A 16860-nucleotide genomic window follows, 5' to 3' on the forward strand; every position below is an offset into this window, starting at 1 on the left:
GGCCCGAGCGGCTGCAGATGAAGAAGGATCCTCTGATGTGAGCACCCCCGGGCAAGCTTGTGAGGAGTTGCAGGTGCAGCTCGCCAAGGTGACAAATGAAAACACCCACCTGGCTGAAGAAAACGCTCGCCTGCGTGGGCAGATGGCTTTGACAGAACAGGTTCAGGCTGAAAATGCCAACCTGAAAGGGCAGCTAGCGCGACTGGCAGAGGAGCGAGACTCTACTATCCAAGCAACCATCTGTCTTTTTACCCGGCTGGAAGCGGCCGAGCGCGAGCTGAAAGCCGTGAGGGACAGGGCAGAAAGGAGTCAACAGCTGGAGAGGGAACATGAGGAGACAAAGCTGGCCCACAGGGAGCACAGAGAATCCCTGCGGGCATTCCCTGCCCATCTGAAGGAACTCAGTGACTGGTTTGAGAATCTAAAGAAACGCCGCCAGCAGCTGTTTCAGGAACTGGAATGGCTGGAAGGAGAAAGATCCAACAGCACCGTTTCCAAGCCGCAGCAGGCTAACCTGGGAGCAGACAAGGAGTCCGTCCTGCTGGAGGCTATGAGAAAACAACCGGCAGAGCTGCGAGCGTTCATCGCTCGTTACAGCTATGATCCTTTTGATGGTCCCAACGAGCGGCCTGAGCTGGAGCTTCCGCTAGTTGCTGGACAATACGTTTACGTCTTTGGAGACGTGGATGGAGACGGTTGGTACGTGGGAGAGCTGACCGACGGCACAAGGGGATTGATCCCCTCTAATCTCGTTGAGGAAGTTCCAGGTGACGGGCAACCTGATGACACCACAGTCTCCCCAGAGACAAGTGATTGGTGGCAGGGCATAGATGACGTCTGTCCTGTCTTCTCATAGAGCTTCTCATTAAACCTCTTTTAATGACCTCTCTGTGTAATCTCACTCCCTGTCCTGTTTGTCTGTGAGCTGAAGGGACTCTGTGCCTGCTATGGGGGACGTGGCGGGGGTGGACTGAGTGCCAGCTACTGGAGTCAACCCGAGGCCGTAGGCAGCTCTGGCTTGTGGTGCCAGCTACTGGTGTGCGTCCCAGCGCAGCCAGTGGAGTGAGGGGGGGTCCGAGTGCAGCTACTGGAGCCAGTGGGGATCTCAGCCATCAGGCACTAGGGGTGGGATTGGTGTGCGTCCTGAGAAACCACAGGGTATTTGCACTACAGTAGCATGTGCAGTAAAGAAAACTGGTCTTGCAGTTTGATCCAACACTGCATCTGCAAACAAAACGAGGCGGAGGCATGAGCAACATGGATGGAAACCTCACCTGCCACACCAAAGTTACGCCACGGAAACTCTTCCCTTTTTGTCACCTTCCTCGGGTTTGGTAAATCTTTTGCTGAGTCTGAAGCAAAGGCCCATTGCCTCTTCCTGCTTCTAACAGCTAACGTCTGGGTTTCACAGGCTGCTTTGTTGTGCGGCACCGCTTGCACCCCAGAGTTGCCTTCATAAATGCATCCTTGTACTAGGAAAGGAAAATTGCCTGTCATGCCAGTCATACCACTGTACTACCCTACCCGCAGGGCAACAGACCGCCCTGCTTGTAAGAGGATTTAATACAGGAAATAATCCTCAAGTATCTGGGTGTTTTAACAGTTTAATCACGTGCTCGCAGTCTGACTGCTGACACAATCTCACAAGAAAAAATATTAAGGGGGCTAAATCTGTGTTTCAAAAAAAGTGGGGTTTCTCTTTCCTTTCCTGAGAAAACTTGCTCCCTCTACGTTTCTGCCCTGTCATTTCATCTAGCAGCTTCGAAGAAGGGCTTCCCGGCCAGCTATTTTGATGTCATGGTGAGCTCTGAGATGTTTGAGTTTGTTCCTTTCACGCCCCCAGAACTTGGAGTCCTGTGGCTACAACAGCATCTCTGCTGCGGTACAAAGCCAGGGCCCTTGCCAGGTCCTCACGATAACGCACTTGATGGGCAAGGTGAACACGTTATTTTACGCAGCTTCAGAAATCTCACTGCATTGTTGCCTGCGAAAAGCCACTTTCCTTTTGGCATTTGAGACACCTTTGAACACTGGCCATAGAGCCCTGTGGCAACCTCTAGGCCTGGGGGAAACCTGCATTAGGGAGGAAATGCCTTAAGAGGAAACTCCCCTTAAGCTTTGAGTGTTGCTCTGTAGAAGGAAGAGAGTTGCCTTATTGCCCCAGGATGGGGTAGGGGAGCCCGGAGGCAGCGGTGCCTGAGCCTGGGACAGGGTTCTCCAGCCTGGAGGCCAAAGCTGTTGGTGGGACTCTTCCCTCCAGCCTCCTGCCTGGTCCCTGCAGGGGGCCGGGGACCCGTGCTGGGGCAGCAAACACTGCTGTAAAGCCTAAAGATGTCCCCAGGAGCTGCTCCCAGCTCTGCCTGGGAGCTGCTGCCGTCAGATTCACCCACTAGCAAGCAGTTCCTGGTGCAGGAGTGATAACTGCGTGGAGGAGAACAAGTCTGGGTGTCTAATACCAAGGTCTCCAACATCAGCTGAGCAGCGTTTATTTTAATGGTTTGGTTTTCTTTTTTTCTCCCCAGGAGTTTCCATAGTCCCCCAAAGCCATTTTCTGTCAGAAAAGGTGCAGGCATGTGCACGAGACAGCCGTTTCTCTGTGTTGTAACTGGGAACAAAGGCAGCTTTTCTTTTCATTCCAGCTCGAAAGGGAGCACAGAGCGTCAGCCCCAGGGAGGCAGCCCTGCTCCCTCGTCCTGGCTGTGCGTGTGAGCCCTTGCACGCTCCACCTCTGGAGGAAAGGCACTGAAGAAGAGCAGCCTGGGAGGGACCTCCCAGAGCCGGCTGGGGAGAGGGCTGGTCACCCCGCGGCCCATGGCGACTGCCGGGAGCAGCTCGGCGTGGCCAGTGGCCTCTGGGCACGGGCCTGCGGGCCTCCCCTGCGTTCTGTAGGCGGGCACCGGAGCGTCCCCAGGCCTGGGCGCCCTGTGTGGGAGCCATGCCTGGGGACAAGGCCCCGGGCGGTGGCACCCAGAGCTGCTGCACGCACACAGGACTGAGCTCTGCAGAGGCTGCTGGCACCGGGGGGATGTGGGAGGTGCGGGCTCGGGCCTGCTGGGGCCTCTGTGAGGGGCAAGCAGGGGCTGCCCCACGCCGGGCACAGCCGGGCACAGCCGGGCACAGCCAGTCCCCGCCAGGTGTGGGTGTGAGCATCTCCACAGCAACCGCAAGGGCTTTGTGATGCAGGCGGCGCACCATGCCCAGAGGTCATTGTGATACGGGTCCCCATGGCGACCCCGCGGGTATTTAAGGAGCCAGAGCCCTGGGGTGCCCACTCCCAGGAGAGCCACTCCCTCAGGAGGCAGCATCTCCCCTGGGTGACCATGGCCGGTTGTCGGCAGACGCCGCCGAAGATGCCCACGCAAGAGGAGGCAAACGCCCGCCCCCAGCCCAACAGCAGGCTGCCGGGCCTGCAGAACCAGCGCCAGGTGAGGGACGGGGCAGGAGGGGGAGGCCGGTGGTGGGACGGGGCCACGCGGAGCTGCCTTAGTGCCAGGGCCGGGCTTGCCGCCACTGTGGGGGCCGCTGTGCCAAGGCAGCCGCCTCCAGTCCTTGACTTCTCCTCCTCCTGCCCGCAGATGGGCCACAGGCGGCCGCTGGCAGCGCCGCAGGACAGCCAGGGACAGGCTTCGTCCCCCCATGGGAACAGGCTGCGACGGCTCCCCTGCCCACAGAGCTCGCAGGCCGCTGGGAGCCGACGCGCACAGGTAGGGAGCCCGAGGGAGACCGGGACAAACGTCTTCCCGAGTCCAGGAGCTGCCGACCGGCAGGCGGGAGCTGCAGGAGGGGACAGGAGGGCCCGGTCACATAGCAAACTGAGCCCCACAAGCCGTGCCTGCAGGCTGCCCGGGCATGTCGGGGATGCTCCCAGGAGTCACTGTGGGCCATGGCCGGAGCAGTGCGCTCCCCAGCCAGCTCTGGGAGCCGAGCGGCAACTCCCTGTGGGGCCGAGTGCTGCCCTGGGGGCTGGCAGGGGAGCCGGCACAGGGGCTTTTCCAGCTGGGACACGGGGGCACGGGCGAAGGGCCACAGTCACGCAGCCTCTCTCCTCGCATTCTCTTGCAGACGGACAGCGCAGCATGCAGGGTGACAATGCCCTCTGTCAGGGTGAGGCGCGAGGAGACAGCCCGTCTGCCAGCAAGGCAGGCAGCAGCACCACAGAAGGTGCACGCAGCTCGGGCACCAGGAGCTGCCAGAACTTGCTGCAAGCTCCCGCCTCTGCCAGCAGCAGCCTATGCAGCTTCTGGCCAGGGCAGGGGAAAGGCCAGCAGCACTGCAACCGGCAGACACCGAAAGCTTGTCCCATCTACTCGGGGCATCCCTGGTGAGCAGGGGAAAGCCACCAGTGCGCAGAGCAGGAGCCATGCCCCACGCAGCCCTGCAGCCCATGCCACAGCTGTCTCCCAGCCCACCCGCACCCGCTGCCTCCAGAACCAGCTGCAGCAGGAGATGGCACTGTCCACCCAAGCCATCCTGCAGCGGTTCAAGCGCGAGCTGCCTGCCTCCCCCTGCACGGCCCAGCCCGAGGGCTCTCCTGGCCACCAGGGCCATCAGGGGACGCAGAGCTCCTGCTCCTCTGGCAGAAACAGGCCCCACACCTTGGCGGCCCTGCAGGAAGGACCAACAGAAAGCCACAGTGCTGGGCCACAAGCAACGTGCCAGGCTGTGAGAGGTGCTCAGCTCCGGGTGATGGAGCGGGAGGACTTGATGCTGCCTGGCAGCGCATGCAGCCATCTCCTGGAGCAGAGCAGACACCTGCAGCGTCTTCTGAAAGACCTGGAGAGGCAACAGAGTTCCTCAGAGATGGAGAGCCGCCTCCTGGGAAAGGACGGTTCTCCAAGAGCGTGCAAGGAGGCAGGGAGACTGCAGCAGAAGAATGCTCAACTAGCTGCCCTCACCTTGCGGCTGGGAGAGCGAGCCAGGCAGCTGCAGGTGACCATCCATCGCCTGGTCAATGCTCGCGGGCCACTGCCCATCCAGCGCTCCGCTGAGCACCTGTGCCCGCCATTGCTTCCTCAGCCGAGGGGTGGGGAAACGGGAGAGCCCACCAGAGCTCTGCTGGCACGGGACAAGCGGCACGACTTGGCACAGAAGGCAGCTGAGGGGCTGGAGGCCCGAGCGGCTGCAGATGAAGAAGGATCCTCTGATGTGAGCACCCCCGGGCAAGCTTGTGAGGAGTTGCAGGTGCAGCTCGCCAAGGTGACAAATGAAAACACCCACCTGGCTGAAGAAAACGCTCGCCTGCGTGGGCAGATGGCTTTGACAGAACAGGTTCAGGCTGAAAATGCCAACCTGAAAGGGCAGCTAGCGCGACTGGCAGAGGAGCGAGACTCTACTATCCAAGCAACCATCTGTCTTTTTACCCGGCTGGAAGCGGCCGAGCGCGAGCTGAAAGCCGTGAGGGACAGGGCAGAAAGGAGTCAACAGCTGGAGAGGGAACATGAGGAGACAAAGCTGGCCCACAGGGAGCACAGAGAATCCCTGCGGGCATTCCCTGCCCATCTGAAGGAACTCAGTGACTGGTTTGAGAATCTAAAGAAACGCCGCCAGCAGCTGTTTCAGGAACTGGAATGGCTGGAAGGAGAAAGATCCAACAGCACCGTTTCCAAGCCGCAGCAGGCTAACCTGGGAGCAGACAAGGAGTCCGTCCTGCTGGAGGCTATGAGAAAACAACCGGCAGAGCTGCGAGCGTTCATCGCTCGTTACAGCTATGATCCTTTTGATGGTCCCAACGAGCGGCCTGAGCTGGAGCTTCCGCTAGTTGCTGGACAATACGTTTACGTCTTTGGAGACGTGGATGGAGACGGTTGGTACGTGGGAGAGCTGACCGACGGCACAAGGGGATTGATCCCCTCTAATCTCGTTGAGGAAGTTCCAGGTGACGGGCAACCTGATGACACCACAGTCTCCCCAGAGACAAGTGATTGGTGGCAGGGCATAGATGACGTCTGTCCTGTCTTCTCATAGAGCTTCTCATTAAACCTCTTTTAATGACCTCTCTGTGTAATCTCACTCCCTGTCCTGTTTGTCTGTGAGCTGAAGGGACTCTGTGCCTGCTATGGGGGACGTGGCGGGGGTGGACTGAGTGCCAGCTACTGGAGTCAACCCGAGGCCGTAGGCAGCTCTGGCTTGTGGTGCCAGCTACTGGTGTGCGTCCCAGCGCAGCCAGTGGAGTGAGGGGGGGTCCGAGTGCAGCTACTGGAGCCAGTGGGGATCTCAGCCATCAGGCACTAGGGGTGGGATTGGTGTGCGTCCTGAGAAACCACAGGGTATTTGCACTACAGTAGCATGTGCAGTAAAGAAAACTGGTCTTGCAGTTTGATCCAACACTGCATCTGCAAACAAAACGAGGCGGAGGCATGAGCAACATGGATGGAAACCTCACCTGCCACACCAAAGTTACGCCACGGAAACTCTTCCCTTTTTGTCACCTTCCTCGGGTTTGGTAAATCTTTTGCTGAGTCTGAAGCAAAGGCCCATTGCCTCTTCCTGCTTCTAACAGCTAACGTCTGGGTTTCACAGGCTGCTTTGTTGTGCGGCACCGCTTGCACCCCAGAGTTGCCTTCATAAATGCATCCTTGTACTAGGAAAGGAAAATTGCCTGTCATGCCAGTCATACCACTGTACTACCCTACCCGCAGGGCAACAGACCGCCCTGCTTGTAAGAGGATTTAATACAGGAAATAATCCTCAAGTATCTGGGTGTTTTAACAGTTTAATCACGTGCTCGCAGTCTGACTGCTGACACAATCTCACAAGAAAAAATATTAAGGGGGCTAAATCTGTGTTTCAAAAAAAGTGGGGTTTCTCTTTCCTTTCCTGAGAAAACTTGCTCCCTCTACGTTTCTGCCCTGTCATTTCATCTAGCAGCTTCGAAGAAGGGCTTCCCGGCCAGCTATTTTTGATGTCATGGTGAGCTCTGAGATGTTTGAGTTTGTTCCTTTCACGCCCCCAGAACTTGGAGTCCTGTGGCTACAACAGCATCTCTGCTGCGGTACAAAGCCAGGGCCCTTGCCAGGTCCTCACGATAACGCACTTGATGGGCAAGGTGAACACGTTATTTTACGCAGCTTCAGAAATCTCACTGCATTGTTGCCTGCGAAAAGCCACTTTCCTTTTGGCATTTGAGACACCTTTGAACACTGGCCATAGAGCCCTGTGGCAACCTCTAGGCCTGGGGGAAACCTGCATTAGGGAGGAAATGCCTTAAGAGGAAACTCCCCTTAAGCTTTGAGTGTTGCTCTGTAGAAGGAAGAGAGTTGCCTTATTGCCCCAGGATGGGGTAGGGGAGCCCGGAGGCAGCGGTGCCTGAGCCTGGGACAGGGTTCTCCAGCCTGGAGGCCAAAGCTGTTGGTGGGACTCTTCCCTCCAGCCTCCTGCCTGGTCCCTGCAGGGGGCCGGGGACCCGTGCTGGGGCAGCAAACACTGCTGTAAAGCCTAAAGATGTCCCCAGGAGCTGCTCCCAGCTCTGCCTGGGAGCTGCTGCCGTCAGATTCACCCACTAGCAAGCAGTTCCTGGTGCAGGAGTGATAACTGCGTGGAGGAGAACAAGTCTGGGTGTCTAATACCAAGGTCTCCAACATCAGCTGAGCAGCGTTTATTTTAATGGTTTGGTTTTCTTTTTTTCTCCCCAGGAGTTTCCATAGTCCCCCAAAGCCATTTTCTGTCAGAAAAGGTGCAGGCATGTGCATGAGACAGCCGTTTCTCTGTGTTGTAACTGGGAACAAAGGCAGCTTTTCTTTTCATTCCAGCTCGAAAGGGAGCACAGAGTGTCAGCCCCAGGGAGGCAGCCCTGCTCCCTCGTCCTGGCTGTGGGTGTGAGCCCTTGCACGCTCCACCTCTGGAGGAAAGGCACTGAGGAAGAGCAGCCTGGGAGGGACCTCCCAGAGCCGGCTGGGGAGAGGGCTGGTCACCCCGCGGCCCATGGCGACTGCCGGGAGCAGCTCGGCGTGGCCAGTGGCCTCTGGGCACGGGCCTGCGGGCCTCCCCTGCGTTGCTGTAGGCGGGCACCGGAGCGTCCCCAGGCCTGGGCGCCCTGTGTGGGAGCCATGCCTGGGGACAAGGCCCCGGGCGGTGGCACCCAGAGCTGCTGCACGCACACAGGACTGAGCTCTGCAGAGGCTGCTGGCACCGGGGGGATGTGGGAGGTGCGGGCTCGGGCCTGCTGGGGCCTCTGTGAGGGGCAAGCAGGGGCTGCCCCACGCCGGGCACAGCCGGGCACAGCCGGGCACAGCCAGTCCCCGCCAGGTGTGGGTGTGAGCATCTCCACAGCAACCGCAAGGGCTTTGTGATGCAGGCGGCGCACCATGCCCAGAGGTCATTGTGATACGGGTCCCCATGGCGACCCCGCGGGTATTTAAGGAGCCAGAGCCCTGGGGTGCCCACTGCCAGGAGAGCCACTCCCTCAGGAGGCAGCATCTCCCCTGGGTGACCATGGCCGGTTGTCGGCAGACGCCGCCGAAGATGCCCACGCAAGAGGAGGCAAACGCCCGCCCCCAGCCCAACAGCAGGCTGCCGGGCCTGCAGAACCAGCGCCAGGTGAGGGACGGGGCAGGAGGGGGAGGCCGGTGGTGGGACGGGGCCACGCGGAGCTGCCTTAGTGCCAGGGCCGGGCTTGCCGCCACTGTGGGGGCCGCTGTGCCAAGGCAGCCGCCTCCAGTCCTTGACTTCTCCTCCTCCTGCCCGCAGATGGGCCACAGGCGGCCGCTGGCAGCGCCGCAGGACAGCCAGGGACAGGCTTCGTCCCCCCATGGGAACAGGCTGCGACGGCTCCCCTGCCCACAGAGCTCGCAGGCCGCTGGGAGCCGACGCGCACAGGTAGGGAGCCCGAGGGAGACCGGGACAAACGTCTTCCCGAGTCCAGGAGCTGCCGACCGGCAGGCGGGAGCTGCAGGAGGGGACAGGAGGGCCCGGTCACATAGCAAACTGAGCCCCACAAGCCGTGCCTGCAGGCTGCCCGGGCATGTCGGGGATGCTCCCAGGAGTCACTGTGGGCCATGGCCGGAGCAGTGCGCTCCCCAGCCAGCTCTGGGAGCCGAGCGGCAACTCCCTGTGGGGCCGAGTGCTGCCCTGGGGGCTGGCAGGGGAGCCGGCACAGGGGCTTTTCCAGCTGGGACACGGGGGCACGGGCGAAGGGCCACAGTCACGCAGCCTCTCTCCTCGCATTCTCTTGCAGACGGACAGCGCAGCATGCAGGGTGACAATGCCCTCTGTCAGGGTGAGGCGCGAGGAGACAGCCCGTCTGCCAGCAAGGCAGGCAGCAGCACCACAGAAGGTGCACGCAGCTCGGGCACCAGGAGCTGCCAGAACTTGCTGCAAGCTCCCGCCTCTGCCAGCAGCAGCCTATGCAGCTTCTGGCCAGGGCAGGGGAAAGGCCAGCAGCACTGCAACCGGCAGACACCGAAAGCTTGTCCCATCTACTCGGGGCATCCCTGGTGAGCAGGGGAAAGCCACCAGTGCGCAGAGCAGGAGCCATGCCCCACGCAGCCCTGCAGCCAATGCCACAGCTGTCTCCCAGCCCACCCGCACCCGCTGCCTCCAGAACCAGCTGCAGCAGGAGATGGCACTGTCCACCCAAGCCATCCTGCAGCGGTTCAAGCGCGAGCTGCCTGCCTCCCCCTGCACGGCCCAGCCCGAGGGCTCTCCTGGCCACCAGGGCCATCAGGGGACGCAGAGCTCCTGCTCCTCTGGCAGAAACAGGCCCCACACCTTGGCGGCCCTGCAGGAAGGACCAACAGAAAGCCACAGTGCTGGGCCACAAGCAACGTGCCAGGCTGTGAGAGGTGCTCAGCTCCGGGTGATGGAGCGGGAGGACTTGATGCTGCCTGGCAGCGCATGCAGCCATCTCCTGGAGCAGAGCAGACACCTGCAGCGTCTTCTGAAAGACCTGGAGAGGCAACAGAGTTCCTCAGAGATGGAGAGCCGCCTCCTGGGAAAGGACGGTTCTCCAAGAGCGTGCAAGGAGGCAGGGAGACTGCAGCAGAAGAATGCTCAACTAGCTGCCCTCACCTTGCGGCTGGGAGAGCGAGCCAGGCAGCTGCAGGTGACCATCCATCGCCTGGTCAATGCTCGCGGGCCACTGCCCATCCAGCGCTCCGCTGAGCACCTGTGCCCGCCATTGCTTCCTCAGCCGAGGGGTGGGGAAACGGGAGAGCCCACCAGAGCTCTGCTGGCACGGGACAAGCGGCACGACTTGGCACAGAAGGCAGCTGAGGGGCTGGAGGCCCGAGCGGCTGCAGATGAAGAAGGATCCTCTGATGTGAGCACCCCCGGGCAAGCTTGTGAGGAGTTGCAGGTGCAGCTCGCCAAGGTGACAAATGAAAACACCCACCTGGCTGAAGAAAACGCTCGCCTGCGTGGGCAGATGGCTTTGACAGAACAGGTTCAGGCTGAAAATGCCAACCTGAAAGGGCAGCTAGCGCGACTGGCAGAGGAGCGAGACTCTACTATCCAAGCAACCATCTGTCTTTTTACCCGGCTGGAAGCGGCCGAGCGCGAGCTGAAAGCCGTGAGGGACAGGGCAGAAAGGAGTCAACAGCTGGAGAGGGAACATGAGGAGACAAAGCTGGCCCACAGGGAGCACAGAGAATCCCTGCGGGCATTCCCTGCCCATCTGAAGGAACTCAGTGACTGGTTTGAGAATCTAAAGAAACGCCGCCAGCAGCTGTTTCAGGAACTGGAATGGCTGGAAGGAGAAAGATCCAACAGCACCGTTTCCAAGCCGCAGCAGGCTAACCTGGGAGCAGACAAGGAGTCCGTCCTGCTGGAGGCTATGAGAAAACAACCGGCAGAGCTGCGAGCGTTCATCGCTCGTTACAGCTATGATCCTTTTGATGGTCCCAACGAGCGGCCTGAGCTGGAGCTTCCGCTAGTTGCTGGACAATACGTTTACGTCTTTGGAGACGTGGATGGAGACGGTTGGTACGTGGGAGAGCTGACCGACGGCACAAGGGGATTGATCCCCTCTAATCTCGTTGAGGAAGTTCCAGGTGACGGGCAACCTGATGACACCACAGTCTCCCCAGAGACAAGTGATTGGTGGCAGGGCATAGATGACGTCTGTCCTGTCTTCTCATAGAGCTTCTCATTAAACCTCTTTTAATGACCTCTCTGTGTAATCTCACTCCCTGTCCTGTTTGTCTGTGAGCTGAAGGGACTCTGTGCCTGCTATGGGGGACGTGGCGGGGGTGGACTGAGTGCCAGCTACTGGAGTCAACCCGAGGCCGTAGGCAGCTCTGGCTTGTGGTGCCAGCTACTGGTGTGCGTCCCAGCGCAGCCAGTGGAGTGAGGGGGGGTCCGAGTGCAGCTACTGGAGCCAGTGGGGATCTCAGCCATCAGGCACTAGGGGTGGGATTGGTGTGCGTCCTGAGAAACCACAGGGTATTTGCACTACAGTAGCATGTGCAGTAAAGAAAACTGGTCTTGCAGTTTGATCCAACACTGCATCTGCAAACAAAACGAGGCGGAGGCATGAGCAACATGGATGGAAACCTCACCTGCCACACCAAAGTTACGCCACGGAAACTCTTCCCTTTTTGTCACCTTCCTCGGGTTTGGTAAATCTTTTGCTGAGTCTGAAGCAAAGGCCCATTGCCTCTTCCTGCTTCTAACAGCTAACGTCTGGGTTTCACAGGCTGCTTTGTTGTGCGGCACCGCTTGCACCCCAGAGTTGCCTTCATAAATGCATCCTTGTACTAGGAAAGGAAAATTGCCTGTCATGCCAGTCATACCACTGTACTACCCTACCCGCAGGGCAACAGACCGCCCTGCTTGTAAGAGGATTTAATACAGGAAATAATCCTCAAGTATCTGGGTGTTTTAACAGTTTAATCACGTGCTCGCAGTCTGACTGCTGACACAATCTCACAAGAAAAAATATTAAGGGGGCTAAATCTGTGTTTCAAAAAAAGTGGGGTTTCTCTTTCCTTTCCTGAGAAAACTTGCTCCCTCTACGTTTCTGCCCTGTCATTTCATCTAGCAGCTTCGAAGAAGGGCTTCCCGGCCAGCTATTTTTGATGTCATGGTGAGCTCTGAGATGTTTGAGTTTGTTCCTTTCACGCCCCCAGAACTTGGAGTCCTGTGGCTACAACAGCATCTCTGCTGCGGTACAAAGCCAGGGCCCTTGCCAGGTCCTCACGATAACGCACTTGATGGGCAAGGTGAACACGTTATTTTACGCAGCTTCAGAAATCTCACTGCATTGTTGCCTGCGAAAAGCCACTTTCCTTTTGGCATTTGAGACACCTTTGAACACTGGCCATAGAGCCCTGTGGCAACCTCTAGGCCTGGGGGAAACCTGCATTAGGGAGGAAATGCCTTAAGAGGAAACTCCCCTTAAGCTTTGAGTGTTGCTCTGTAGAAGGAAGAGAGTTGCCTTATTGCCCCAGGATGGGGTAGGGGAGCCCGGAGGCAGCGGTGCCTGAGCCTGGGACAGGGTTCTCCAGCCTGGAGGCCAAAGCTGTTGGTGGGACTCTTCCCTCCAGCCTCCTGCCTGGTCCCTGCAGGGGGCCGGGGACCCGTGCTGGGGCAGCAAACACTGCTGTAAAGCCTAAAGATGTCCCCAGGAGCTGCTCCCAGCTCTGCCTGGGAGCTGCTGCCGTCAGATTCACCCACTAGCAAGCAGTTCCTGGTGCAGGAGTGATAACTGCGTGGAGGAGAACAAGTCTGGGTGTCTAATACCAAGGTCTCCAACATCAGCTGAGCAGCGTTTATTTTAATGGTTTGGTTTTCTTTTTTTCTCCCCAGGAGTTTCCATAGTCCCCCAAAGCCATTTTCTGTCAGAAAAGGTGCAGGCATGTGCACGAGACAGCCGTTTCTCTGTGTTGTAACTGGGAACAAAGGCAGCTTTTCTTTTCTTTCCACTTGACAGTGGGCAAGACAAACCTTTGATCTGACCCAGCAGAGCTGTTCTGATGCTCTTGTAGGAACACTGGAGTAATATGCTCCCCCTCTGCTCCTATAGAGAGGAATAGAGCGGTCTTCTGTGCACGCCTACTATTCTGTCATAAGTTTGCTCTAAAGCACATGATACCAACATCCACTGAAAGCCTCAGAGTGCTTCCAGATTCAGGGATGAGGAAGAAAACTGTGCTGGAGCCTGATGGGAGAAGTACAGGCACAGAAGCCTCCTCTGGAAAGTTCTGCACCTGCCATGACCCCAGGTTCTGGACAAGCAGGGTGTTAAGTTAACCTTCCCTCTCCCGACTTTGGGAGGAGGAGACTAGTTAAAGAGTAGTTCTAACAGAAAGAGGGAATCTGTCAAACAAAACGCTGAACAGTCCCTGAATTGCTCGTCAATTGCTCAAAAAATGAGGCCAGTTATTTAACCCGTTACAGTCCAGGACCAACATCAGGATTCTCACAAATATACAAAACCTCCCTCCCAAAGAACTACGTGGTTCATGCGCTTAATTCCCCCAGTTCTTGACAAGGAAGTTCGGGTCACAGACTCCAAAGGCCTTCAACAAGGGACAACCTATCATTCTAAAAATGCAATTCAAAAATTCTCAAAACTGACAACATTTAAAGTGCGGTCAACACTTAATATAATGAGTGGGCACCAATTAAGGAGTGCTGCCAACTCTATGCACTAGCACAGGGATGTGCTCTTCCCTACACAGTACTGAGCAGAACAGTCTAGTCTAGACTTGAGCTATGCAGAGGCTTGATCAGAATACACATATCGTTCTAGAAAGATACCCAAGAGGAAGATGACTAATCTTTATAACGCTGAAAGCAACAATGGGAGGTTTGCGCCAGCTGATGATTTCCAATCTAGAAACTTCAGTGAAGGCGTCAAGCTACCAATAGAACAATAAAACAGTAGCTTCAATGCATACACAAAAATGAAATTTTGAGTGCCTACATGCAAGGTAGGTCTCATGCAGCAGAAACAGATGCAGTCAATCTCCTGAGCTTACTTTGTTTTCAAAACAAAACAAAAAAAAAAAAAGCAGAGCATGCATTTGCTGCCTTAACAGAATAACATCTAGAATGCCCCTCACTCCTCATGAGACTTACAATTTTACATACCGGGAAGACCAGGTACAGGTAGACCGAAGTACAATTACAACTTGTTGTACACCACAAAGTATAAATCAATGAAGATGCTTCATACCAGTCAAATGTCAATAAACTATACTTTCCACAGAAAACAGAACTTACAACTATTTACCAGAAACAATCTAACCGTTTATCTAAATTTAAGCAAAAATCTGCCTCCAGTGGCAATTCTCAAAATACTCTTCTTTGCTGCAGATTAAAGATGGTATGTTACAACCTAAAAAAGCATCCACTTCATCACCACGAATACACCTGCACTACGCATGTTTCCCATGCAAATGAGCACCCTAACTTGGCCAACAGGCTGACACATGCCATGCTCATTAACATGGGAAACATGGGATACTTTTTCATTCCGTCTTCTTTTTTATATCTTGCTTTACCAAGCAAACCCTTCACTGTCCATTAAAAGCTTAATTAAAGTAGCCCTTGGTTCTTAAGCAGGTAAGAATATTGAAAAGCTATCGGTCCAGACCCTAGCATTACTATCAAATATAGTTAGCTCAAGAAAGATGTTGGTTTACCTCCCCTTACCCCTTACCTGCTCTGGACTGAACAATTCTTCCTGAAAAAACATGAGGGAGAACTCAGCTGGGCGGTGATCTGGTTCTTTGCTCCGTTTTTCATCTGTTTCCTGTGTGGTCAGAAGTTCTTGTAGTATTTTAGCAGCAGTTTCTATAGACAGAGTGGTATCGGCAGCACAAAGAATGTTAGAAGGCTGTAACGGAGACAAATTCAGTGCTCCATCTGCTTCCACCAGAAATGATGTGTCTGAAGTTACAGGAGTGAGACATTCCAGCTGGCTTTCCTCAGTTGAAGAAGGTGCATAACTATTAACAGGCAGTGCCTGATTTCCATTAAACTCCAGGATTGAATACTGGCTCTCTACAGGTGCCACTCCCACCTTTTCAGCTTTGCATGATGAATGCACCTCAGCGGCAACCTGAAACATGGCTTCAAGACTGACTTCTGCCTTCTTGTTTTCTGCAGATATATTACATAGCCAGTCAGACGGCATCAGCTCAGCTTCATAACATGACTGCATTGGAGAATTCTGGAAAAAACAAAATACAGTGAACTTTTGTATAAAAAAATTACCGTGACAGGATGTGTATTGATTCTGTTTATCCATTTATCCAAAAGCTTGAAAGATTGTCTGTTATTCTCAGTTAAAATAGCAAGTTTAACCAGAAGAAAAAAGAAAAAAGCTACTGCTTTGTCTTGGTTTTCATTAACCACCTTACTCTTGGCACGCTTCCTTTCTTTTATTCATGGTCTATCCTGGAGAGAAGGTCACTTACTAGGAGCTGGTGTATGCCTGCAGATGCATTGTCTGCACACCCTTTGCACCGCAGGTGTTAAATATACCCAAGCATTCAAATCAGAGGCTTCTGGTCTTAGTAGGACCTGTGGGGGTACATCAGAACCACCCTCTTCACGTGCCACATACGTAATAGAAAATGAGAGAGAAAATCCACCCGCCTTCAGTTCCTTCTAAAACTCAAGCATTCCTGTTGTTGTAGTATAAAAAAATCAGTATAAACCACAACATTTTTAAGCAAAAGAAAAAGGTCCACATGCTGTAAATGTGCATACGGACAACACAACTTGAGGAACTCACCGCTTCTTAACCAATAATACCATTTTCCTCCTCAAGTGATTGTCCATAGGCACATCTACACAAGGGGTGCCCCCCAGGGATGCCCCAGTCCCAAGATGAGTGGGAGTTCAAATACCGGTGAAAGCAAATACTGCAAAACTGCCCTGCCTGTCACAGCCTCACATCTGGACTCTCCGGTCATGACAGTATCCCACAGAGGCACAACTCAAAGTCTGCATCGATCTGCATAAAAACCCGACAGAATTTCAGGTCAGAAACACTTCTTGTAGAACCTACAGAGACTGCCTTTGCCATCACAGATCAGGTCTGAACACTACTAAAATTTTTCACTGTAATGACATCACAGGACGACAGGACACAATCAGCAATCCAGTGATGATTCTTTTAGTAGCATTCATATATATCGAATAACCTTTAAAACAGAATGAAGACAATGAAAGAGTTTTTCCAAAGCAGCAAGTCCTACCCAAGTGGAATGATAGATGACATTTTAACAGCCAGTGTCTGTACTGCTACTTCTTCTGGAGGTGACTCAGTCAAAGGACACTAGAAGGGTCACTTCTTCTGACAAATACAAGTCATACAATGATGTTGAACAGAAACTCAGGTCTATTTAAAATACAGCCTTCTTTTGGAAGAGATCCACAATGAAGGATTAGTCCTTAGTGCCTGACTATCCTTAGACCTTTTAGCCGAGGTCACGGTTAATGAAAAGCTACTTCCAGAGACGAGTAAATTGGAGAACAGGAAGCTACAGGATCACCTACTACGAAAGCCGTATCAGATCAAATGCCAGTGAAGGACTTGGTCTCTCCCTGATGGAGATACCACAAAGAGATGAGATCCCGTCTTCTGGGTGTGTGATGTCAAGTCCTAGTGTGGATTTGTGTAGATGTGCCAGTTTGCAGATAGCCACAAACTGTGGAGGGTGGGGGGAAAACGGAGGGGGAAATAAAACCTGGAATTTGAGAAATTTCGGCCCGTCTTCTGGGTGTGTGATGTCAAGTCCTAGTGTGGATTTGTGCAGATGTGCCAGTTTGCAGATAGCCACAAACTGTGGAGGGTGGGGGGGAAACGGAGGGGGAAATAAAACCTGGAATTTGAGAAATTTCGGTTAAGCAAAATCTTTTCATTAAAGGCTAAGCCACCTTTATGTTTTTATGAGATAGGTTCAAACACTA

General features: G+C 55.0%; 1 protein-coding gene across 1 annotated transcript; it reads right to left on the bottom strand.

Annotated features, from left to right (window-relative positions):
* Nucleotides 1–14371: 14371 nt before the first annotated feature.
* LOC129736021 (heat shock factor protein 5-like) lies at nt 14372–15438 on the bottom strand. The gene has a single exon (XM_055709670.1). The coding sequence runs from the start codon at nt 15188–15190 to the stop codon at nt 14579–14581; it is 612 nt and encodes a 203-aa protein (XP_055565645.1). The 5' UTR covers nt 15191–15438; the 3' UTR covers nt 14372–14578.
* Nucleotides 15439–16860: the final 1422 nt, after the last annotated feature.

The sequence above is a fragment of the Falco cherrug genome, chromosome 4 (assembly GCF_023634085.1).
Source record: "Falco cherrug isolate bFalChe1 chromosome 4, bFalChe1.pri, whole genome shotgun sequence".
NCBI lineage: Eukaryota > Metazoa > Chordata > Aves > Falconiformes > Falconidae > Falco > Falco cherrug.